General features: G+C 44.9%; 1 protein-coding gene across 5 annotated transcripts in view; it reads right to left on the bottom strand.

The window, feature by feature from the left end:
• ITSN1 (intersectin 1) overlaps nt 1–25044 on the bottom strand; it is a 226089-nt gene that overhangs the window by 162704 nt on the left and 38341 nt on the right. For all 5 annotated transcript variants that reach the window (XM_077818952.1, XM_077818938.1, XM_077818930.1 and 2 more), the window contains 3 exons: nt 17267–17326; nt 14360–14452; nt 12614–12677 (listed from right to left, as the gene is read on the bottom strand). In XM_077818952.1, the coding sequence (XP_077675078.1) occupies nt 12614–12677; nt 14360–14452; nt 17267–17294 (185 nt within the window). In that variant the 5' untranslated portion in view covers nt 17295–17326. The remainder of the gene's footprint in view (nt 1–12613; nt 12678–14359; nt 14453–17266; nt 17327–25044) is intronic.

Here is a 25044-nt window from a genome sequence, read left to right on the forward strand (position 1 = left end):
GAAAGCATTATACCTAGCTAGGTGGTATTATTCCATTAGTAGTTTCCCACATTTTGGGCAATACATTTTTACTCTACATAGTTTCCTTCTATGTGCAATTAATAATAATCAGAAGCAAGATATGCACACTTCCCATTATGTTCATTGAATGAGAAAACTCCTATCTACCCATTTAGTCAAAAAAAATCTCTCATCTCTAGTTAATGTCTTTCCTGCTATTCTACTCATTTGCTGTAGTTCAACAGTTTTGCTACTTTATTCAACTTCACACAAATTTCAGGAAAATGAAGTACAACTACAACGCTGCATTATTTACACACATTTAAATGATTACAGTGTGCTAGCAGAAATACAAAGCTAATCTCTGAAAGGCTCTTTTCAATTAACAGAGAAACTTCATGTTTCTTATCACTTTAAGAGAATCTAACCACATACTCTGAGTTTACAATGCTACTTTTGTGTAAACATTGCCTTGTGCTGTGAGTAGCTGACAGTAACTACCACCTACATTTCACTGTTCCACAAAACACAAAGTATCCGGTTATAACAAAATTAGGAAGAACTTAATGTACATTAATTCATTTATTTGAGACCTGGCTGGAAACCACCATAGAACAGTAAATTGATTACAGATTTATTATATCTATAAAATGTGCCTGTGTTCATAACTGTAGATATTTTTACTTGGATAATTGCAAAAGGCTGAATCAGACCCCCAAAATCTAGGTGCAAAAGGGGTCCTCTTCTCATGAATCTCTCCCCGCCTACACTTTGGTAGAAGCAGCACTACCATCTTTCCCATACCTTGCCGTGGAATCTCTGCAATATTGCCATCTGTGAGATCGATGGTGAGGGCAAGGATTAGGCAGGCAGGATTTGTGCTGCTTAGAGCATGGCTTATTAAACTATAAAAATATCTTTCTAAAGGTTATTTTTAGAATGCTACACACTCCAGCCAGGAAGTTCTACGTGCAACTGAAGATCTGGATTAAATCTAGCCTTAAATTCCCATATTCATCCTAAACTATGAAACCCAAACACAACAGCAGGAATTGAGTCTTCAGTATCACTAAACTACTGTATACATTAAATAGTAAAATCCCAGGGTCTGCCCTACCATCATATTTTCCCATCATTCTTCTAGCTTCCACAAATATGAGACTATTAGAAGGAAAGAAGGTGTCAGAAGAGGGTAAATCTACCAACTATTTTAATGTTCGCTGCAGAAATAGAACTCTGAATATAATAAGCAGCAGCTTGCACTGGTTATTTCCAGTACTAGTTTAAACTAAGCTAGAGATGAGGGGACTGGGTGGAGGATTTCAGGAGGGATTGTGGGTTTTGGAAGAAATCCAGATTATGGCCCAGTTAAAAATAGTTCTTGCCTTCTGAATCATTACGGTCCCATTTCAAAGACTATTTAGACACTTTATAGATTACTGGCTTGACAGACAACAAAGCCTGAAAAAAGTAGATCAGCAGAGGAACTGTCATGATAAACCATAGCAGTTCCTCGGCCTTGCACTAGAAAAGTTCCAACATGCTCACAGATGTTTTGTTAAGAACTGAATTTTAAATTTTATAATACAGCCTTCATGTAGTCTCATGTCTAAAAACAAATTACTGCAACTTCAAAATATTTTCAGAATAGCTCTGTTGGGCAGAAAATATTTAAACACCATTTCAACGAGGTAGCTTTTCCTGACATTCTATTTTAGTGAAAACAGATTTTTCATTACTCAAAATAGCAATCCAATTTTCACCAAATTTAAAAGAGAACTACACCTTTTAAAATCATACTTGAAGATATTTTTAAAAATATGCAAGCCAAATTTTTTTAAAATTATGAAATGATATCTCTTTGACAATTTTAAAATGCATTACTCCTCCTGTAACAGATCTGAAGGCTGTCGGAACTATCAGTCAACAAGGCCAAACCCTCAGCAATTCCTGCCTCATAGCTGTACTTCCCCAGACAATGCTTCCTTAGCTAACAAAAGAATCTATAAAAGCAGATGTGACTTTGCATTACATCAGACTTGGTTTTTGGAGCCATGAATCTAACAAGTTAATGAGTTAGGTCCCAATCCTGCCAACACTATCATATGCAAAACTTTCCCTCAAGCAAGTAGCCCTACTGAAGACCTTGGAAATAATTAGGCAAGTCAGTGGTGGATCTAGAGTTAGTGGGGCCCTGTGCTCAGCTTCATTTCTGGGGCCCCCAACTGTGGGGGGAGCAGTCTCACTTATCTCCCCTCCAACCCCGTTTTTCATTCTTTTTTTCTCCATTCTCCTCCTGGGGCTCAGGGCTGGGGGTGCAGGGTCTGGGCGATACTTAGGGTGGGGGAGGAGGCTCAGGGTGGGGGAGGAGGCTGGCAGGGAGTGCAGAGCACTTACCTGGGGCAGCTCCTGTTTGCTGCAAGGGGGGTACAGGTGGCTCCGCGCAGTGCGGCATCGCCCCCATGGCCACAATTCTGGGGGCCGTCCCCTGCCAGGCAGGGTATCCTGGAACGCAGGGGCTGCAGAGCCTTTGGCTAAGGGGGCCCCAGGCTGCAGCTCTAAAGCCCCTTTCGGAATCCAGCCCTGCGAACATGGGCGGAGGACTCGGAAGGAGCAGGGGCAGCCGCACAGCCAGCAGCCAGAGAGAAGCAGCGCTTTCCCCGTCAAAGTGCCGCTTCTCTCCGGCTGGCTGCGCGGCCGCCCTGTGCTCCTCCTGAGTCCTTCCGTGTTTGCGGCACTCCTGCCACCCACACCACCCGCCTGCTCCCTTGAGGCTGCAAGGGAGCCTTCCTTCCTGCTCCCCTGCCCAGCACCCCCCCGCGGGAGGGGTGTATGTGTGTGCTGGTGCTGAGCTGCCTGAGTGCCTGGCCCTGGGGCCCCCTGTTGTTGGGGGGCCCCGTGCCAGGGCACCCTGTGTTTACTGGTAAATCCGCCCCTGCGGCAAGTAAAGATACACAAGTAAAGATACATATTTGCAGCATTGGGGGCCTTAAGTTGCTTACTGTTTTAACTTTTTCCTATAGATTCTGTAAACTTCATAAAAAATAACAGTCCTAACAAACCGAGGGTATTGTCAGTGGTGAACTCCAACTAGACTGGGAAATAGAGAATACAGATAGAGAACTAAGGTTGTAAATAGTTTTCTTCCCACATAGAAAGATCTGGACCTATAGTCTGAAACAGCGTACAGAGCACTTGGGCTAAAGACTGAGGCAGATGAATCCACTAAATAGATCTTGTGACACCTCCTGAAGCTTTTCCTATGTAAGTGCTGTACACTCTTCCTCCATGGAAGCCGAAAGTCTCTCAGACCTAAAAGTGACAATGGATCCACATGAATAAGCACAAAGATTTGAAGCTAACACAAGACCTTTGGGAACCATGCTACTGATCGTTTAATCCACCACACAAAGATGTTCTTTGGAGTATCCTACCCCTCAAATCGGGGTAGGTCAAAATTTCTTGTTTCTTTACATCTCAGATTGCTTTGAACAACTATTGTGGCTGTTAATATAATTGCCTTCTTGCCATTGCATTACAGGCCAAAGATCTGGCTGAGAACTGTTGTCTATTTACACACAATTATGCTTCAACTGATGACAAAGGAAACTATCAGATTTTTAAGCATGCTTTCAGTTTCTGTGGAAAGAGCCACTTAGAGTTCCTTTTTAACTCCTAGGATTTTTGTAAAACAGCAGTAATCTGTGCTAGACTATCTACAGTCAGATATTTACTTAGCTTCATCCAAAGAGGCTAATGGGGAGGGAAGTTTTTCTTCAAGTGGTATTCTTGCTCTAGCTATTGTGATCCCACCCTCTTATTCACTGTTCCGTCCTTGGAATTAGATGCAAATTAGCTTATCTAACCTAAAATGCAGATTCCACTTAATTAAGAAGTGACCAAGAGGTGGTTACTCACCTGTGCAGTAACTGACGTTCTTTGAGATGAGTCACCTGTGGGTGTGCCCCTGTTCGGAGATTTTTACAGCAGTACCCATATCAGCCACACATGCGCGGAGCCTGCCTCACACACCAGTCTTAATAGTGTGCATACGCGGCCAAACTCCTCAGTTGCTTCTCTACAATGGAGGCCGTCCCAGCTCCGATGTAGAGGGGAGGAGGGTGGAGAGTGGAGCACCCACAGGGACACTCATCTTGAAGAACAGTTAGTTACTGCACAGGTGAGTAACTTTTCTTCTCCTTCTCCTTCTTCCCCTGTGGGTGTTCCACTGTAGGTGACTGAAAAGCAGTATCTCTCAAGGAGGTAGGGACTTCAGATCTGGAAGAAATGCAGTAGATAGAACAGCTCTGCCCACACGTGTATCGGTGATGGGTCCCTGTGTAAGAGCATAATGTTTTGCAAACGTATTTTCAGAAGCCCAAATGGCAGCTCTGAAAATGTCCTTAAGGGCGACATTACATAGAAAGGCCACTGAGGCTGCCATGGATCTGGTGGAGCGAGTCCTGATAAAAGTAGGGGGAGTCACATTCTGTAATTGATAGAGCCAAATGCAACTCGAAACCCAGTTGGAAAGTCTGTGGTTAGAGACTGATGAGCCCTTAGAGCATTCTGCAATGGGGACGAATAGCTTGTCGGAATGCCTAAAGGTTTTAACCCTGTCCAAGTAGAAGGACAAAGCTCTGCGCAGGTCTAAAGTGTGCATTGTAGATCCAAAGGAATTTGTATGTGGTTATGGAAAAAGGTAGGGAGATGGATAGGCTCACTGACGTGGAAAGATGAGTGCACCTTTGGTAGAATTCTGGGGAGTAAGCACAGGGTGACTTTGTGCTTAAAAAATATGGCGTATGGTGGATCAGCCATGAGTGCTGCAATTTCTCCTGTGCATTTTGCAGAGGTAATTGCTACTAGAAATACAGTTTTCATAGAGAGATGTAGGGGGAACATGTCGCTAATGGTTCAAATGGTTTTTGGATTAGGCATGTTAAGTTTAAGACTAGGAGAAGGTTCCAAGGTGGATTAAGCCATTTGATGTCTGGGTATAGGGTTTGGGGTCCCTTAAGGAATCGCTTAGTAATGGGGTGAGCAAAGATAGGCCTACTGTTGGTGGCACCATGGAACATTGTAACTGTGGCCAAATGGACTTTGATGGAACTCAGGGAGAATCCAGAAAGTTTAATCTCTAACAGATAGTTGAGGATTAGTGGGAGAGGCATGGAAAAAAGGAGCGGTTTCTGTGGCAGCCCACCACTGTGTAAATCTTGTCCAGTTATGAAGGTAGGTGGTGCATATAGAATTTGTTGTGCTATGAAGGAGTACATTTTGAACCTGCTCCGAGAAAGTTTGCTCGGCATGAGAGAACCATGAAGGAGCCAAACCTTGAGGTATAACGTGGTTAAACTGGGTTGGAGTAGTAGACCGTGTTGTTGGGACAAGAGATTCGGGCAGGGGGTAGTGGGATGGGTGCGGAAAGCACCATCTTGACAAGGAAAGAGTACCATGCCTGTCTGGGTCATGTTGGGGCAATCGTTATGACCCTGGCTTGGTCTGTTCGTATTTTTATCAGTACTTTGTGTATGAGTGGTATCGGGGAAATGCATATGTTAGGTCGGTGTTCCATGGGAACATGAACGCATCCCCTGAGGAGTGTTTGCCTAGTTCCGCTCTGGAACAAAATGTTGGGCATATCTTATTTGCTGCAGTTGTGAAAAGGTCTGTGGTTGGGTATTCCCATGTGTGAAATATGTCTAGTACTATATCCTCGTTTAGTTCCCATTCGTTGTCTGTGGGAAATCTTCTGCTGTGGTCATCTGTGGTGGTATTGAGAGAGCCAGGTAAGTATGCAGCTGATATTCAGACATTGTGTCTGAGACACGAGTTCCACCGTTTCATCGTTTCTGTAGAAAGGGAATGGCATCACACACCCCACCCCTTGCCTGTTTACATAGAACATGCAGGCAATGTTGTCAGTCATTATCCTGACTCGTTGGTTTTGTATGAAGGGAAGAAATTGGAGGCAGGCATTGCATAGCGTTCAGAGATCTAGACGTTGATGTGAAGGGACTTCTTGGCAGGAGACGAAAGCCCCTGGACAGTGTATTGGGGTGTAGCGGGGTGGACACCTGCTCAGGCCCAGAGGGGTCTAAGATAGCCCTGGGAGAGGGCTGGGGCAGGGGAAGAGCTGCGAGCAGGCGGGACCCAGACCATCACCAGGGAGGTCTGTGACAGGGAAACCCAAACGGACTAGGCCCAGCAGGAGGCCGGGACCCAGGTTGGGATAGGACAGGGAATAGCGGCGATCAATACAGAGACAGAAGAGGCTCTGGGGGACCCGGAATTAAGAATGTGACTTGAGGCTGCGGAACGGGCCCGCCAGAGGGTGGAGACCCAGGTCCGGGAGATCTCCCGGGCCTGGGAGGCCTCAGAGAGGTGGTGTGTGAGCCTGGAGGGGCGACCCTGGAGGGCTAGTTCTGGGGAGCCCTGGCCAAGAGGCCCCCCTTCCCCCAGGCGTGAGGGTTTGGGGCGGGGTGTAGCGGGGTGGACACCCGCTCTGGCCCAGAGGGGTTTAAGATAGCCCTGGGAGATGGCTGATGCAGGGGAAGGGCTGGGCTGATTGGCAGAGCAGCTGCAGCTGGGGGCCACGCCCCTAACAGACCCAGTGGGCCTTATAAAAGCCAGGGAAGCCAGGAGCAGAAGAGACACTCTCTCTAGCTTCTGAGAGCGAGGGACCTGGCTGCAGGGACCTAAGCAGAATACCTAGATTGGAGCAGGGCTGGGGAAGGGCCTGAGGAGCTGGGGGAACTCCAGGCAGGAGCCCCAGGCTGTAGCCTAGCATTAGGTCCAACAGGTACTGGGGTTGCAGGGAACAGCCCAAGATTAGACAGAGGCAGCAGGTCCAAACCCAACCTTGCCTGTGATGAGTGGCTCATACTGCAGTCTGCCCCAGGGCGTGGGGGCTAGCTGGAGACTGGCAGGAGCCTACAACTAAGGCAAGGTAGGGATAGTGGGTTGGGGGTTCCTCTGGGAGGGGAAGACCCAGAACTGTGGGGTACTGCCAGGGGGCAGCACCCAGTGAAAGGGGCACCGGGGTCCTGGGAGGGACACAGGAACCAGCAGCAAGGCGAGACACTGAAGAGGGCGCTCCGGAGGCTGGAACGCTAATTCCCTGAGACGACCAGCAAGAGGCGCCGCCGGTGAGTCTGCGCCCGGTTACGTGGGGCATGTGTACTCCCTATCTCATAAGGGATGCGTCCGTAGTTATGATAACTGGTGGGACGTCCTGCAGAAAGGGGACCCCGGAGCAAAGGTTGTGAGGCAATGTCCACCAGTGGAGGGTATCCTTGACTCTGAAGAACATTGGACATTCGGTCTGTAGGCAGTGGTCATCCAACTTCGGAAACACCTCATGAAGAGGCGAGCGTTCCTGACAACAAAAGTGCAAGAGGCCATGTGGCCTAGGAGTTGTAGGCAATCTCATGCAGTCACCTGTGGACTGTTGATGGCGTTGAGAAGGTGGAGTGGGAGAGGTGCTATTCTTTTATGCGAGTTGAAATGTGTTCCTATGAACTCCAGTTGTGGGGTGGGTGTGAGTGTAGATTTTCTTTGTTCATTTGCAGGCCAAGAGCATGGAAACATTGGATTGTCTGTTGTGTGGACTGAATGGCTTCTTGGAGGGTCCTGGCTTTGAAAAGATAGTTGTTGAGGCAAGTAAAAATTATGATTCCATGCCTTTTGAGATGAGGTGTTACAACTGCGAGGAGTTTGGAAAAGACATGAGGCGCAGGCGAGAGGCCGAAAGGTAGGACCCTGTACTGGTAGTGTTGTGAGCCCAGAACAAAGTGAATAAAATGTCTATGGGCAGTATGTATGGTCACATGAACATAAGCGCCCTGCAGGGTGAGGTCTGCAAACCCATCTCCCTGCTTCAGTGCTGGGATTATGGTTGCAAGAGTCACCATTTTGAGGTGGTTTTTTTTTTTAAATAATGAATTTGTTGAAGCATCTGAGGTCAAGAATGGGTCGCCATCCCCAGTTTTCTTTTCTGTTGAAAGTAATGGGAGTACAACCCTTTTCCTCTGTGTTGGTCGGGCACTGGTTCCACTGTTCCTAATTGGAAGAGGTGATGCACCTCTTGGCGGAGCAGTTGTTAGTGAGCGGGGTCCCTGAAAAAGGACAGGGGGGTGGGGGGCAAAGATAGAAAGGGAATAGGCACTGAAGTAGGGATGATGTTTTCTATATCCTCAACCACATCTTCAAATTTGTTTATTTGTGGGAGGGGGCTGACATGGAGCCGATGAATTGTTACAGCAATGGTCGCTGTAACATCTTGGTCGCTGATGTTGTTGTTCATATGGTCTATGACTTTGTTGAGTATACGTCAGGTAGCATGGACATTGATAAGGTTGGTATCTATATTGTCTCCTCCTATTTTGCAGGGTGTCTGATCGGTTTTTAGTGTCCTAAAAACCCAAGGGTCTGGTCTATGCTCACCTTACTCATTGGTTGGTACATTATTCTCAAGCCTCCCCAGGAAAGGAGGTGAAGGGGTTTGGGGGAATATTTTGGGGAAACAGGAACTCCAAATGGTCCTTTTCTTGAATCTTTGTCTACCTCACGTGGTGGTGGCAGCAGTACCCATCCAAGGACAAGGAAGGATTTGTGCCTTGGGGAAGTTTTTAACCTAAGATGATAGAAATAAGCTTAGGGGGTCTTTCATGCAGGTCCCCACATCTGTACCCCAGAGTTCAGAGTGGGGAGGGAACCCGACACAGAGGTTTGGATACAGAGAGACTGTAATGTCACTCTCGAGTCCTTCATGGAGTGAAGTACGTTGTTGGTGTTACTGGCAAATAGTTTTCCACCATCAAAAGGGAGATCTTCGTTGGTATTCTGAACAGCGCGGAGAAAAGAAGACTATGAAAGCCATGAAGCTCGACGCATCATGACTGCTGTAGCAGTGGACCGTGCAGCTGTATTAGCAACATCAAGCACAGCTTGTAGTGAGGCACAGGAGATGATTTGTCCCTCAGAGACAGAATAATTAGATATCCGGAATTGTAATGTGGACGAAGCATACACTTTACGATCAAGCAGGTCCAGCCTTTTACTGTCTTTAACAGTTGGGGTAGAACGGGCAAATTGGTGTTTGTTCTTGTGGCTAGCTGCCTCTACTACCAATGAGTTTGGCTATGTGAGTAAAAAAGAACTCCAACCCTTTGGAAGGAATAAAATATTTCCTGTCAGCTCGCTTACAGGTAGGTGTGCTAGTGGCTGGTGTCTGCCATATGGTTTTGGCGGGATCCATAATGGCTGAATTTATAGGTAAGGCAATCTTGGATGTGGAGGTAGGTTGCAGAATGTCAGTCAACCCATATTGGTTTTCAGAAACTTCCTCTAGATTAATCCTCAACTCATTGGCGACTCTTTTGAAGAGATCTTGAAATTTTAAGAAATCATCCGACAGTGTTGGTGGGGCAGCCAGTATAGCCTCCTCCTGTGTGGATATGGGCTCCAGAAGGGTTGGGAAAGCATGTATAGCATGTTCATCGAAGTGTGGAATAACAGCTTGTTGTTGTTGTCTCATTTGTAGCTGTATACACTGGTGGCAGCGAGGTGGTATTGTTCCTATTTCTGGCTTCTTGGCTATCATAATGGGATCGCTTATATGTTGCCCATGGACCTCAGTATTGCCACTGACTGGGAAAGGGCATAGGTGGTGCCATCCATGGGTTCGTATACCAGGGAGGGAGGTCTTTGATGAACAAAGACCTAGATTTTGTGTGACCAGTGCTGATTTGGGTCTGACTGGGAGAACTGGTATGGTGAAAAGTCTCCCTGCACTATGGCATCCTCATCACTAGAAAAGGGAGATACAGCAGGAGACAGCTATCCGGACCACATGTGAATATCCGGGGAAAAAAAAAGGTGCCAAGTAGAGGTGACTGTAGGTTAGGTGACTCCTGCAGGTCTGGTGAATGAATCAACCGCAGTGCCGGAGAGCCTGTGTGAGAGGAAACCCCTCTGTTAGGAGTGCCTCCGGCACTGGAGGGTTGCTCGGCACCGACGTTCTCTACACCGTAGCGCTCAATGCATGTGCTGAGGTTGGTGGTGCCGGGGAGGTAAGCGCAGCCCGGGTCTGTTCCTCTGTGCTGGCACCATGTCCATTGCAGTGCCGAACGGTGCCATGAGAGAGGCAGGCAACTGGAAGCCGGAAGCCTCGGCACCGAGAGCTTGCGCTGTCGCCGCAGCCAGAGGCGGGATTAGTGTGATGCCGGAGGAACCCAGCACATCAAAGGTGCTGAGCTGAGAGAAGGTCTGCATAGAAGAAATAGACCTGCTCGGCAACCTTTTTGCTTGCAATGTTTCCCTTCTGGGTAAGGTAGGCGGGCGTTTTCTCTTTTGTCCTTTTTGGAGGCGGGAGGGCTGTGATTCACTGAGGAGTCTGTACCTGGGTCAGAAGCAGGTCCGAGTGACTTCTGCCCAAGAATCATTTTCAGGCAGAGTTCTCTGTCTTTACGTGACCTGGATTTTAATTTGGAACAATAGGCACATTTTTGAAGAATGAGGGACTCCCCCAGGCATTTTATACACTGGGAGTGACCATCCGAGATAGGGATGGCATCCCTGCACATAGTGCACTGCTTAAATCCTGGGGAGCCAGGCATATCAGTGTCCGCTGGAGGCTGAGAGGAACAAGCGGGAACAAATTTTTTTTAGGGATGAACATATCTAGTAAGTAGAATGCTAAACTAAGGGAAAAAAGGATGTAGACTGAGAGAAAGTTTTAATGAGTCTACTGTAGGTCTGACTCTGGCTGGGGATGGTAGAGAAGGAACTCAGGAGTTCAGCCGCACATGCACACTATTAAGTCAAGACTGGTATGTGAGGCAGGCTCTGTGCATGCACGGCCAATATGGGTACTGCTGTAAAAATCTCCAAACAACGGTGTAGGAGCACACTAACACTTACAGTGGAGCATCCACAGGGACACCTCTCGAAGAAGAAAAAAGGGTTCTCCCTTACCTTATGATTTAGAGAGGTGCCTTAATATATTAAAGTTTTATTTCTGCTTCTTGTTTTTTGTAAGTTACAAAAATCAGGTCTAGTCTCTATAACTACAGAACTAGTGGAATGATAATCTCTCAATAGACAAAGTTTAAATAACTCAGAGGGGAAGAGATTTTTAGTCAGGGTATATCTAGACGAACAGCTAAATGCACAGCAAATCTAAAGCACACGAGAGTTCCAGGCACCAGCTGTTCCTGTGGACCTTGTTACTGTGCACTAAAAGTTGCCCAGTGCACTTTGATCTACTCAGCTTTGAAACAGGAGTAGGTCAATGCACATGAGAGAACTTTTGAATGCACAGTAGCAGGGTCCACACAGATAGATTTACACCCTAGCTTTCTTCGCACTGAATGTTTATTTCGACAGGCCCTCAGACTATTTACAACTGTTTAGTTTTAACAACACATTTAAAACGAATGCCTAGTGAACAGTTTTAGAGAAAGAATGTCTTAAGACTAAAGATTCCATCCTCTTTAATTAAGAGGAGAGAAATTTTAAATGGACACTTGAAACCTTCAACAAGTCTTCCAGCAAAATAAGGCCAAATGTGATTTGCCTTATATTTCGAAGACCAAAAATGAAACAAAAGAACACCCACACACCCTCTCTTTCAAGCCTTGTCATAAAGCAGCAAGAGGGCAGATACTCATTTCCAAAGCAGCTGTCTTCTTGCAAGATGACTCTCCTTTTTCATAGAGAGCCACTCTTTTCCCTAAGGGAATGGAATACGGAGACATTTCTACTAGTATAAGAGTGGCTGCAATAAGGAGACACCATGGAAAACAACGCATTGTATTTACTGGTTAATGTTAACTTTCATCTGTGTAGATACCATGTCAACACAGTGATCCCTCCTCTCCCCACCCCCCACTGCCAGTGCACTGTGCAAACGAAAAAATCACATTCATTTTGCTCAGTTTCGAAGGGAAGTCAATTAGCAAGAAAATATATTTTCTTCAAGATTTTCATTAAAATTAGCATTTCTGAGTCGAAGTTTTGGAACAGTAGCAATTTGAAAGCCCTACATGAAGAAACTAGATGCCAGTTTCCAAATGGGTTTATTAGCAGTTTAACACAGCTTTGCAAATTTGTTCACTCACCCAGAAATAAAAAAAATCATTGTTCCTCCTCTCCCACCTTAAACTCCATTATCACTGAACTATGATGAGTAGATTTTATGCAGATTATAAATGTTATGACAATTGTGCAGGTCTGGTTTAACAGTCCCATTAGTATATCTAGTATCTTAAGTATTTAAAAAAAACCTAATTGTTGCATTTTATGACTATATTAATAACAAAGCTGGAAACATTTTATATGGTCTCTTCTTACATTTCTTACCAAACCACCGCTTGGTTACAAATATCACTTTTCAATAAGATGGCCACCTCCAGCAAGAGGCATACTAAATATATTAGTAACTTTAAAAAAAATTCACAGCTGGATCATAGCAACAAAGGCTTTTGTCTTGTTGACTTTTAGGCTGAGCAAAGCAAGTGATTTTAAATAGCAGCATGTTAAGTGTAAAGGTTGTGTAATTGAATTCCTTGCTCCAATATAGTTGAAGATTTTTTTTTAATATACTTGCCATATTTGTGCTAACACCGGTTGAGGTAACCCAGATTGGAAAAAAAAGTTTCTAGCTTGATCACCTGTAAAATAAATTAGTAAGGCATCATTTCAAAAAGACTGCTAATAATATCCAGGAGAAGACAGCGCTAAAAGTTAAATTACAACACAAAACATTCAAAAGAGAGCAACATTAAAAGGTATATATTGTAACATGATATAATACAGAATATTATTTAAATTCAGTTTATTACTTAGCAAGCTACAAGCAATACTACAGATTAATTTTAGGTACTGGTGAATCAAGGGTATCTATTGGGGAGATATCCACCCCATGCTTTAATATTTAAATTTGCACCAGTTGCTTCCATTTTAAGTTAACTTGACACTAAAATTTTCCAGGAAAATCTATGGAGATGGACAATAGGAAACATATGGTTCCTGCTGCCCAATCCATGTTTAAAAGCTCTTTCTTTGTTGGAGTCATCTGCCTAGTGAAATCAAGGAAGCACACACTTTCTCCACAGGAAACACTATTTCCCATCAATACAAACATAAAACATTCAATTTTTTCATGGGTATTTAAGGTACAATACAGACCAGTCAGCACAAACTGAGTAAGGGACTCTTCAGTTATCATTTGAGACTAATTAGCCATTGAGAAACGCAATAGCAAATTTTTTGAGGTAATTTCCCATTTTCAGCCCAGGTTGGTAAAGGTAGGTGAGTAAGGATGGGAAAGACAAGACAGCACATTAGGATTAGGTGCAGTAGGATTAGGTCCCTGAAAAGGAAATTTTATAATCTATGAAGGAAAGGAGTAGAAAGACTACAAGTAGTATTACTTATCAAATTTTTTACAAAATTAAGTTACACCCAGAACCACACCAGATTTTTGTACAATGTCATATGAGGGGCAGCAATAATCAACCTGTGCCAGGAGAGGAACATGTGGCTCTTTAGGACCACAGATGAGACGCTCAAGACCACAGGTTTGATCAGAGACTCTTGAATGCCTCCTAACAGGTAGATAGCAAGGGAGGCAACACATCACCCTCCATTCTCTTTTTCCACGTGTAGCTGCAGTGAGAAAGGGAAGATCCAAACAGAGCCACCAAGCAGCCACAGAACAAGATCTTGATATCACTCTGTGGCATTAAGCCCAATCTGCAGTGGTTTAAAAGACCTGTATAAGCCATGTGTGTGGATTTATTGCTTAATCCTCACAAGCTAAACTGATATAAGCCACTTGTAAACAGATATAAAAGGCTGTCCATACAGAGGTTTGCACTGGTTTAACTAAATTGTTAAACAGATTTTCTTTAAAAAGGTGCAACTTACAATTAGACTGTCTTTTGCATATACTGATCAATCAACATGACAAGGTATCGCAATGGTGCCAGTCACCAAACTTAAGTGACATCAAGTCATCACACTATGATTCTGTGGTTCTGAGTCTATGACAATGATTATTGTGTAGTAACAAGCAGTTCTACAAGATAGAGTAGCAATGCTTTAGAGAACCAGGACTGACTTCAAGAATGACAAGAGAAAAATCAAGTGGTATAGACCAGGGAGAAGATACAAGGTTTTCAGCAATATTCAAAAAGGGATGGAGTTGATGTGACAGAGAGATACAAGAGAGTTGAAAAACAGTATGAATAAAATCTTGCCTGCATTTTTCCCATGAATTTTTGTACATACTTATTGACTATGAATTCTAGATATTATTAAATGGAATTGGATGTGAAAACTATCTAATTACCAGTGATAAATCCAGATGTTGGTTTCAGACTATGGAACTGCTGATCATGTTTAGCTCTCTCTTCCACAGTTATGGCCCAGATATCCAGGTTGCCTGGTGTAGAAAGAAAATATAGAAGTCAGAAACAAGTACATAAAAGATACACTACTTTTCCCCCCTCAAGTCTTCAATACACAAAGTTTTAACATTTTAATCCTGTGACTTGGTGGTACTAGCAGAATTAATTTGCCTATGAAAATTTAAGTATTAGAATAGATTAAAAATAATCTCAAATCCAACTCATCTACAGTTGCATTCATACATATCCTTAAATAGGCAGCCATATGTACAGTCTTACCATAACAAACCACCAAGACTGAAATGAACTCCTAAACAATGCTTCAGCAATTTTATAACCTAAAATATCACACAACATGTAATGCAATTTGTGATCACAACATTTAAAAGATGTCTGTTTAATGAAAGACAGAAAACATGGAAAGTTCATGTGGTTTTGCTTATTTAAGAAACTAATCCCACTCAAATAGCACATGCAGCGCAGCACATGATGCAGTCTCTTCTAAACCAAACAGTGAAGAGGTGTCACAAGCCCTCAACAGTCGTGCACTAAATGGGTTTGTACCATCACAGAACTAGAAATGAATGCCAGGTGTTCATCCAGGAAGGATGTGAACATGCAAGAGGACATAAAATAGGCAACAAAGAAGCACAAGGTAGGAAGAGAACACCCACACTATACTCCTGAATGAATGAGAAATGCATACATGTAGGAGTATTTTGTACTATTTGGATCCTCCAGAGCATATTTAAAGTTTGTAGTTCAATATTTAGTAAGTTTCACATTAAACTACTTTTAATTTTTTTAAACAATACAGTGACATTAAGAATGCCCTCTCCAGATTTCACTACGGATGTGCAGAATCTACTTCCACTGTCTAGTTGAACCACTTTGGCATTTGTTTCTCTTTCTTTTGTCCTCTAGGTTACTTTTCCTTATACTTACAGCAACACTACAACACTTCATCTCTCACTTGAAGAATTTAAGATACTATTACACAATACTGCACCTAAGGTTGGTCTTCATAATTTTTGAATCGATAATACAACACTGTCTTTCAACACTTCCAGGAGCATATAATGTTTATTAGCTCTGCTGAAGCAGTAATAACTAACTACTGCTGGCCAGAATCTCAGGAAAGCAAAGACATCTAATGCTAACAAAATAGAGTTCTCCTGAAAAGGACATTAAAGATACAGACTTGCAAAAACAAGTTGTCTAGATCTTGTTCTTTATTTCTACATCATTGCCTAAGTTTACCTGGGCCAGTACTTTAAAGCTTTTAACAAATCTGTGGTGGTGGTGGTGTTTTTTTTTTTAAAGGTACGTTGTCAGACACTGGAACACTAAAAGATAATCGTTTAGTTTCATTCATCAAAAAGTGAAAGAGCACTAAGTTCCAGACTTACTTTTTGAAACAGAAAATGTAATTGACAAAATGATCAGACTGCAAGAGAAGAAAACTCCCAATTAAATATGCCTAATTCTCAAGGACTATGTACACCTGTTTAAGAACTTCATATAAACATGGTCCAAACATTATTTCAACAGAACTTGTTCATAAAACAGTTTATCTATCTTGTGTGACAGGACACAAACAGTATAGTCCAGAGTTTAAGACTAGCCCTGGAGGTCTCAGCCTGGCATATGTGTAGGGGTCCATGAGTGGAAGGAAGGGGTTGATAGATGGGTTTTATGGCAGTGGGAGGAAGCTGGTGTTGACAGTTTTCAGTGCCCTCCATCTGCAATCTATATGAAAGCAGAGGGGGGATGCAGCTGAGCTCCACAGTCAGAGGTGTAACTATAGGGGTGTCGGTATGGGCCAGTGGTTCTCAACCAGGGGTATGTGTACCCCTGGGGGCACATGAATCCATCTAGGTATTTGCCTAGTTTTACAAGAGGCTACATAAAAACCACTAGCTAAGTCAGTACAAACTAAAATTTCACAGACAATGACTTGTTTATACTGCTCTATACACTGAAATGTAAGTACAATATTTATACTCCAATTGATTTATTTTAGAATTATATGGTAAAAATGAGAATGTAAGCAGTTTTTCAGTAATAGTGGGCTGTGACACTTTTGTATATTTATGTCTGATTTTGTAAGTAAGTAGTTTTTAAGTGAGGTGAAACTTGGGGGTACACAAGACAAATCAGACTCCTGAAAGGAGTACAGTACTATAGTCTGGAAAGGTTGAGAGCCACTAGTGGGGGCTATTGAGACTCAGGCGTGATCTTCCAGCTAGCATGCTGCCCATCTAGTGTTGATCCCATTAGGAGATTGGGGGCAGGATGGAGGGCTTCTTGCCCCTGGGGACAGTTCTTTTCCAATCCTGCCTGACTCCTTTCCTACTTGAAGTCCATCCCCCCTCTGAATCCGCAACCACAGACTGCCCAGCTGGCCTCTGACACATCTGTTGGCCCGTCCTCCTGGTCTTTGTCTCGCTTCCCAGGCAAAGTGTCACCTGGTCGCATCCCCCTCCTGGGTCTCGGGTTACAAAGGGCACCATCTATTGCTTACATGCAAGCAGCTAGAGCCACCTCACCTGCCCCCGAGAGTCTCAGCAGAAGTCACACACTTATTCCCACCACCTAGGCATTGGTGCAATACACAGGAAAACTGAGGTACACACAGTATTCATGCAAAACAGTAAGACTCACATAGGCTCACATACAACATAATAAGGAGGAAAAACCCACTTTGTCACACCTTAGAGTGCCAGAAGAGCAGATGGCTAAACATTATGTGAATTGGTCTCTCAGACATTACTATCTAGAATGCATTTGGAAAGGAATGTAATTTTTCTGATTTAAAAACAAAACAAATCAAACTACAAAAATCTTACCCCCAAAAGGTGATGGAAACTGAGCCATGGTTCAGTCACTTTTAGCTTGCTAATAGATGCCTAAAACAGAAAGGAAGTATGTTAAGATAAATAGATCTTCATTGCAAAGATATATTATAATAGATCTTCTATTTAAAAATACACTTTATTATAGTTATATAGTCAATTGCTATGTGAAAAATAAGAGTAACTAAGATGTGGTATTGTATAAATGTAAAAATAAACAAACTGTTAGTTGAGGAGAAACTAATGTACGCTGTTTTTGAAACATCCCACACATTTCTCCTGTTTGCCTTTATTAGTGAAGAGCTACATTTTCTCTTGTAACAAAATGTCCACAAAATCTAAGTACCCTTATTTATAATGGAAGAGTGATGTAGTAAGGAAGAGGGTTAAATCAGCCATACAAACAGACAAGATTCTAGCAACAGCAGAACAAGTTGCTCAAAACATTACTTCCACTGGGTATAACATCTCTGTCGTATTCAAGTGCAAGAATATGACATCTAATTCCACAGCTGATGAAAATGCACACTCTCTCCAAGGAGCCATTTTAATTTTATCTTGTTTGATCAGGAATCTTTCAGATGCACCAATCAGACTCATATAGTATCTTGCGATTTTACAAGTACATAAGAAAAAAATTGAAACTAAAGACTAGAATGCAAATAAACTATTTTGCACCCAGCCATAGCACTTACTCTGTAAACAAGTTAATTCAACCTAACAAGAGTGCAAGTTAAACTACTGTAAACACAACTCCAAAAGGGAAATTACAAGGCACAAATGGATTATTTGGTGGGAACTCCAGTGAATCACAGAATATCAGGGCTGGAAGGGACCTCAGGAGGTCATCTAGTCCAACCCCTTGCTCAAAGCAGGACCAATCCCCAACTAAATCATCCATGCATCCACTGAAAATGTTCACTTGTTTAATACTGCTTATTCTTCAAAGTTAAAGCAATGCCAGAGTGTCTGAGTTTTAAAAAAAAAAAAAAAAGTTAAATGGGCATTTTTCTTACTCCACACAAAAAGTGACATGAACTGAGCCAGAGGGACAATGGCCAGTGACAGAGCCACAAAACAGTGAATGAGCTGCCTCCTGTCCTACTAGATTCCACTGTGTTTTCCAGACAAAAAAAGAAAGGCAAAAGAAAACAGAACTGAAGGGAGAATAATTTAGGCTGCTTAAACAGCAGCAGAAATTTATCAAAACCATTAAAATACAAAAGCACCAAAAGAATGGCATTAACTTGCAACAGCAGTTTTCTTTTGTCTGAATTTGATAATGATCTTTCTTTAAGCTTTTCTGATATTCTGCTGATTCCTCACTCCTAAACTTAATACATACCGTGTTTACCTCCACTTTTGTCACTGGAAAAAAAAAAAAACCCAACACCACCACACACAGTACTACTAGTGAAAACAATGTAATGAAAACGAAGTTCCCCATCTAATTGTAATTTAGGAAGCAGGAGAAGAAATGACAAAGGAAGAGAGTGTCCCTATACCTTACCTGTTACCTGGGTGGAGGAAATGTGCCTGTGTCTGTCAGGGGTATTGACTTGCCTATGGAGGGAGCTACCCCGGTCTCCAAGCAGTTGTCTGTGAACAGCCCTGTGTCTGCGACAAGGGGAGTGAGATCCCAAGCTGTGTGTCTGGTAAAGGAGAATGTGTCTCGGGCTCTTCTTTGTCTGTGGAGCAGACAGAAGGGGCCTTTCAGCCTGTGATGGTTGAGAATAGTGCAGTTGTCTCAGAGTTGGTGCTGGATTCAACTAAAGCCCAGGAAGGGAATGGTCCTAAGTTTGTGTCTGCTAGGGAGAATGGCCCTGTAACTAGGTCGCATCCAGTTAGTGTCTATGCAAAATCCCAGAGACCAGACAATTCTGGAGCTTGTATTTTGCCCGTTGCTAGTGTGTGGCTGGGAAAGGATGCAGCAACTCTGTCTAATCAGAGTGAGATCCTAACCAGGGCACAAGGAGAGCAGAAAGATGATTTGATTGTGTTACCTACTAAGGCTGTGGAAACCTGTAGCAAGAAGGAAAAGATTCCTGAGCTTGTGTGTGGCAAAGGGAAGGAGAATGCTTCTAACCTTTTATCTAGGAAGTCTGTCAGTTTACCTGAAAGGGGATTGTGTAGGAATCCGCCTGATGGGCCAGAGGTAATTCTGGATATAAGTGAGACCCAGAAAGAGTCTGTTGTTGCTCAGGAAAGTGTTCCTCTAGAGCAAGCCCTAGGTGAAGAGGGTAAGGGCAGAATTTCTGTGAAGGGTGAATTGTTGCATAGAAAAGCCCCTAGGGAAAGGAATCCTCATGGAGTCTTTGCAAGCAGTTTACTGCAACTGAAGGGTGTGAAAGTGACTTAATCAAGCATCCGATGAAGTGAGCTGTAGCTCACGAAAGTTCATGCTCAAATAAATTGGTTAGTCTCTAAGGTGCCACAAGTACTCCTTTTCTTTTTAAATCAAGAAAGTTTCAGTTCTTAACAGCCAGAAATTTTCTGTTGTGAATGAAGCCACTGACTTTCCTGTTGAAAGATCCAGTGTGGATAGCTTTGAGAAGGTCTCAGATGGAGTGAAAGCTGTTAAGAAAGTTAAACAGTCCTCTAACCAAGTGGCTGTGTTTGGCCAGCTTGTTGGGGAGACAAGGTTGTTGAGAAAAGGAATGTCTCCATGCTAGTTCTGTAAGTGAACAGTATGTGGCCCAGGTCAAGATGGGGACTCTTAACCAAGAGAGCCTGAATTGCAGCCCTCCAGACTAGAGCACTGGGAGAAGACCCGATCCCAGTTTGATCCCTGGGGGTTTTGGGGTGGCAAAAGGCACGGGCCGCATAAATCTTCCCACATGTGGCATGCGAGTGCTATCGACCACCTCCGACCTAAGGGAGGGCGAGAAACTGGAAGGGCCTGGTGTAACTCCCACCAAGGAATGGGAGAGATGCTGGGGCACCCATGCCTGGGCGGACTCGCTGTGGGAAGTGCACGGAGGGGCAGAGGATGCTGAATGCTCCGAGGTCAGACCCAGGAAGGTGGAAGTTGTGTGAGCTGTGTCTCCTGGAGACAGTCTGTTCACAGAAAGGAGACTTCCCCAGAGTCCTGACTGGCTTCGTAGGGAGTAGTTCCAGAGCATCGCCCGGGGACTCCGTGACAGGAGGGCAGAAACTTCCTGAAGAAAAAGAATCCAGTCCCAGACCCCTGTTCTGCCCCACACTTGCTGGGTGCCCTCAGGCACATCACTCAGTCTCTCTGGGCCTCAGTTCTCCCATCCAGGAAATGGGGCTGGTGGCGCTTCCCACCCTCGCAGGAGCCTGGGAGGAGAACTACCCTGCAGGTTGGAAAGAGGCTCGGACCCTGGGGTAATGGGCGCAGGGGGAGCATCTTAGTACCATCATTTGGTATCTGTAGTCTGTCTGGAAACAAAATATTTCCCTAAAGTCATTCCAAAAACCTGTATCCAGCCACAGCCTTGGGAAATATTTAACAAAGCCGCAGATTTTTCCCTCGTGTAGCCTGCCCCCGACCCGGCACCAGCCCCCAGTTCTGCCCCCTCCCTGCCACCACAGCCCCATCTCACCTCCTGACCCTCTCTGGGTGCCCTGGGCCCCTCCTAGCAGGGGACTGTCCAGGAGGGTGCAGGGGGGTCTCTCCTTGCAGCCATGGGGAGGGTGGGGTCTGGTGGATGTCCAGCCCCTCTGGACACCTCTGCCAAAGACCCCCAAGAAACCCACTAGTTTCTTCCGCATGGGGGGAGGGGCTCCTACTTTCTGACTTGGGCTGGGGCGTGATGGGGGGTGCTTCCATGATGTCAGAGCCCCGGGCGGGAGGGGCTCGAATCATGACTCTGAGGTGGCAGGGCAATCTCCCTCCCGTTCACATTCCACTAGGGGGCTGGGCTGGGATCTCTAGGGAGGGAGACACAGGAAAAAACAGCTGCCACTATGGAACCCAGGGGTCCTGGATCCCAGTCCCCCTGTTCTAACCTCTAGACCCCACTCTGCTCCCAGAGCCAGGGAGAGAACCCAGGGGTCCTGGCGCTCGGCCCCCACCCCGCTGTGACCACTAGACCCCACTCCCCTCCCTGGGTGCTGCAGGGGTAACTGTGTCTGTGTCCCACCTCTGCTCAGGCCCTTGACTGATTTTCCCAAAGTGCTTCCTTCCGAATCCATCACATCTGTTCCCCTCCCTGCCCGTCACTGCCCACCCGCGTGTGGGGGAACCAGCATGGTGACGGTTCGTGATGGGAAATCATCCAAGCTGGCCCTAGGGAGACATCTGTGCCCCGACACACCCAGGGCACACGCTAGCCCACCCCCAAAAGAGGGACAATCACCGCCCCCCACACTGGAATATTCACAATCTTGCTCAGAGACATAACCGCACAGAGTTCACTCCCACTGCTCCCAACACAAGGTCCTCCCGCCCCATGTAGCATGTGCCAAGGCCTGTGGAACTCACTGCCACTGGACTGCTACCCATGGGAATGGACCATTCCAGGAGACAAATAGACATAGCCGTGGCAACAGGTGAGGATGGCCTCCCAGGGTCTGACCCAGGCCGAGACTGGGCTAGAGGGGCCCATGGCTCTGATCTAGAGGAGTCTATCCAGCAGCGGGCAGTGACCTCCACACACAACCCACCGGAAGCATCTTTCTTAGCGGATCTCCCAGGCCATCCCACACATTGCAACCCGGCCCCACCCCCTCGCTCCCACACACGGGCGGGTTGGGTAACTGCTGAGGGATTACACAAGAGAGTCAGAGCCAGGGAGAGAACCCAGGAGTCCTGGCTTGCCCCTCTTCCCCCCCCCCCCCCACCACTCTAATCACTCGACCCCACTCCCCTTTTAGATGTTAGGCTCGCTGCCTCTTCTATCCCTCTCCATCTGTCCATCCCTCTGCTGCAGGTTTTTGGAGTGTCACCCCTGCTCTGTACTCCTCCAGTGCAGCCCAAGGCCTTCCCTCCCCACAACCATATATCCTCTCCCCCCTGGTACTGGATCATCTGCCTGGTCCCCCCACTCCCTCTCGGGCGCGCTGTGCGGCGTGGCTGGGGATTGTGCAATGACCCAGCACCAAGCAACGCGGAACGGAAACCACAGGCCCTGCTCCGCCCGATCTGCCCTCCAGGTGCACCGGAGCCCAGCACCCCACACCTCCACCCTCCTGAGCCACAGGGGGCAAGCTGAACCTCCACCACACTCCGCAGACAAAGATTGGGGGGAGAGATAGCTCAGTGGTTTGAGCATTGGCCTGCTAAACCCAGGATTGTGAGTTCAATCCTTGAGGGGGCCATTTGGGATCTGGGGCAAAAATTGGGGATTGGTCCTGCTTTGAGCAGGGGGTTGGACTAGATGACCTCCTGAGGTCCCTTCCAACCCGAATATTCTATGATTCTATGACTAGTCTCAAGATAAGATAAATAGATTATAGATCAGTTATCTATCTGTGAAAGTTACTACTACACTTATCTCACTCCATAAACATTGACTAACTTTGAATTCTGCTTCTAAACTGCAATTAAACTATAAGATTAGTGTCAATTCCTTCACCATCTAAGTAGTTTAAAATCATTGCACTTGATGCAAACCAGTATTATGTATCATTGTACAACTTAGATTTTAACGTTTAACTGTTTAGTCAATAAAACAGTAATTCTTCCAAAGCCCTTCCAACTATAAACGATTAGCACTTTAACCTTTTGCTTCAGTATCATGTACTCTGCAGACAAAACCATGCCTCTATTTCTCTCTTCCCATCCCCAAGTATTCTGGATTTGGTTTCTGAAGCTAACAGAAGATGCTAAAACAGTTTCCTATGCAAAGTCTTCCAGCCGTGTCTTAGCTCCATAGATGTACTACTGAATCAGTGTGGCACAGAAAATTTTATACTCACTTAAAACTTTGAGAAGAAAGGGAGCTGCAAAACAGAGGAGCTGCTCCTGCACCCCTCAGCTGTTTACTGTGTGGGAGTGTTTGCAGAAAGACAAGAAAAGAAGTAGAAAGAAAAGGGAACCAGAGGTCGATGGCTAAGAGGGGAAAAGAGAAAACTACAACCAGCCAGAACACAAGAGCAGACTTGATAAGAGACAGAACCAGAGCAAAAGGAACAAAAACACAAACTAACAATCCATTTCACCTACTCACATTTTACAAGTTAAAAAAAAAAAAAATCAATGATTATAACTACTGGGGCAGCACGGTGCTTGCAAGCATTGCAGAGTTCAGTCATTTGAAAGGCGAGAATCTCTCACATGTAGTTCAGGAACTCCACAGGAAGAGCGAGCTTATCACTGCATCCTTGCATGCACCAGTGATGGACAAAATAAATCTAACAACTAGCGACCTGCTCGATGCTTAGGAACGCATAAAGCTGTACCAAATAGAGAGAATACCAGAAAGAAGGGGGTGGGGTAGGCTGTGAGTGAAACAAGTAGTGCGGGGCACAAGCAGAGAAATGTCTTGAAAAGAAGAGAGAGATGAATATAGAAAGAGCTGAAATTTAGACTTGAACAATTGGAAAAATTAGATTGAAGACTGACAGACATATATGAGATACAGTATGAGGCAAACAAAAGGGAACAAGAGAGAGATCAACATACCCTAGAACTGGGTGGCCAACATGTGGCTCCGGAGCCACGTGCAGCTCTTCAGAAGTTCATATGCGGCTCCTTGTAGAGGCACCAACTCCAGGGCTCGAGCTACAGGTGCCAACTTTCCAATGGGCCAGGGGGTGCTCACTTCTCAACCCCTGGCTCTGCCACAGACCCTGCCCCCACTCCACCCCTGCCCACCCCCTCCCCTGAGCCAGCCATGCCCTCATCCCCGCCCCCCCTTCCCCAGCCTCCTGCACACCACAAAACAGCTGAGTGGGAGGCACTGGGAGCAGGGGCCGGGGGGTGGTGGTGTGGAGCGGATGGGGAGCTGCTGATGTATTACTGTGGCTCTTTGGCAATGTACATTGGTAAATTCTGGCTCCTTCTCAGGCTCAGGTTGGCCACCCCTACCCTAGAAAGATATTGCAATTTAAGTTTGCTGTTGACAGATAGCATAATGTTTACTTGTTATAAAGAGAGGTTTGATTTTATATCCAAGGAAATTCTAGGGCAACCTTCAGAGATTTGACAGTACATGCAGTTGGGTCTGAAAACTCAGCATTCCTTATGTATAAAGGGAGGGAATAACTCTTAGAGTTAGAAGTTTCATTGTATTATAATGCTGAGTGGTTTGGGATTTTTTTTAAACTATCAGGAGGAAAGTTTTTTGGGGTAGAGTTATGTCTTATGTATTTGTCAAGTGTGTAGCATAGTTATATCTACTGTGTGTTTGTACATATATACACAAACTGTGTATGCTTTTAAAGGGATATGCAAATGCTGTAGTTTTGCTTTTGTGCTATTTGGTTTTAATTTGGGGGGGGTGGGGGGGAATCTTGTGGTTACCAAGTTATTCTAGTATAGAATTTATGAACAATATTAGGCAATCTGTTATTTTGACTAAAATCTTTGTTAGTGTCAAATCAAAAAAAAAAAAGCAGGTATTTTAAAGTTTTCCTGGGAGGAGTAAGAAAGAACCCTTGGCCACCCTGAGTAATCCTTTTTGGTCTAGTCTCAGTCTGGAGAGAACTGCAAGTTTTACATGTTCTCCTAACATACCTGTAATTTAAGTTTCAAACGATAGAAAATATCCACTTAAATGTGCAGGCTACTACAACTCACTATTTCTGACTAGTAAGACAATTTTGAAAAAAGAAAACCCGCCACCACATCCAGCACCAGATCTCCT

This window comes from Eretmochelys imbricata, chromosome 1, assembly GCF_965152235.1.
Source record: "Eretmochelys imbricata isolate rEreImb1 chromosome 1, rEreImb1.hap1, whole genome shotgun sequence".
Classification (NCBI taxonomy): domain Eukaryota; kingdom Metazoa; phylum Chordata; order Testudines; family Cheloniidae; genus Eretmochelys; species Eretmochelys imbricata.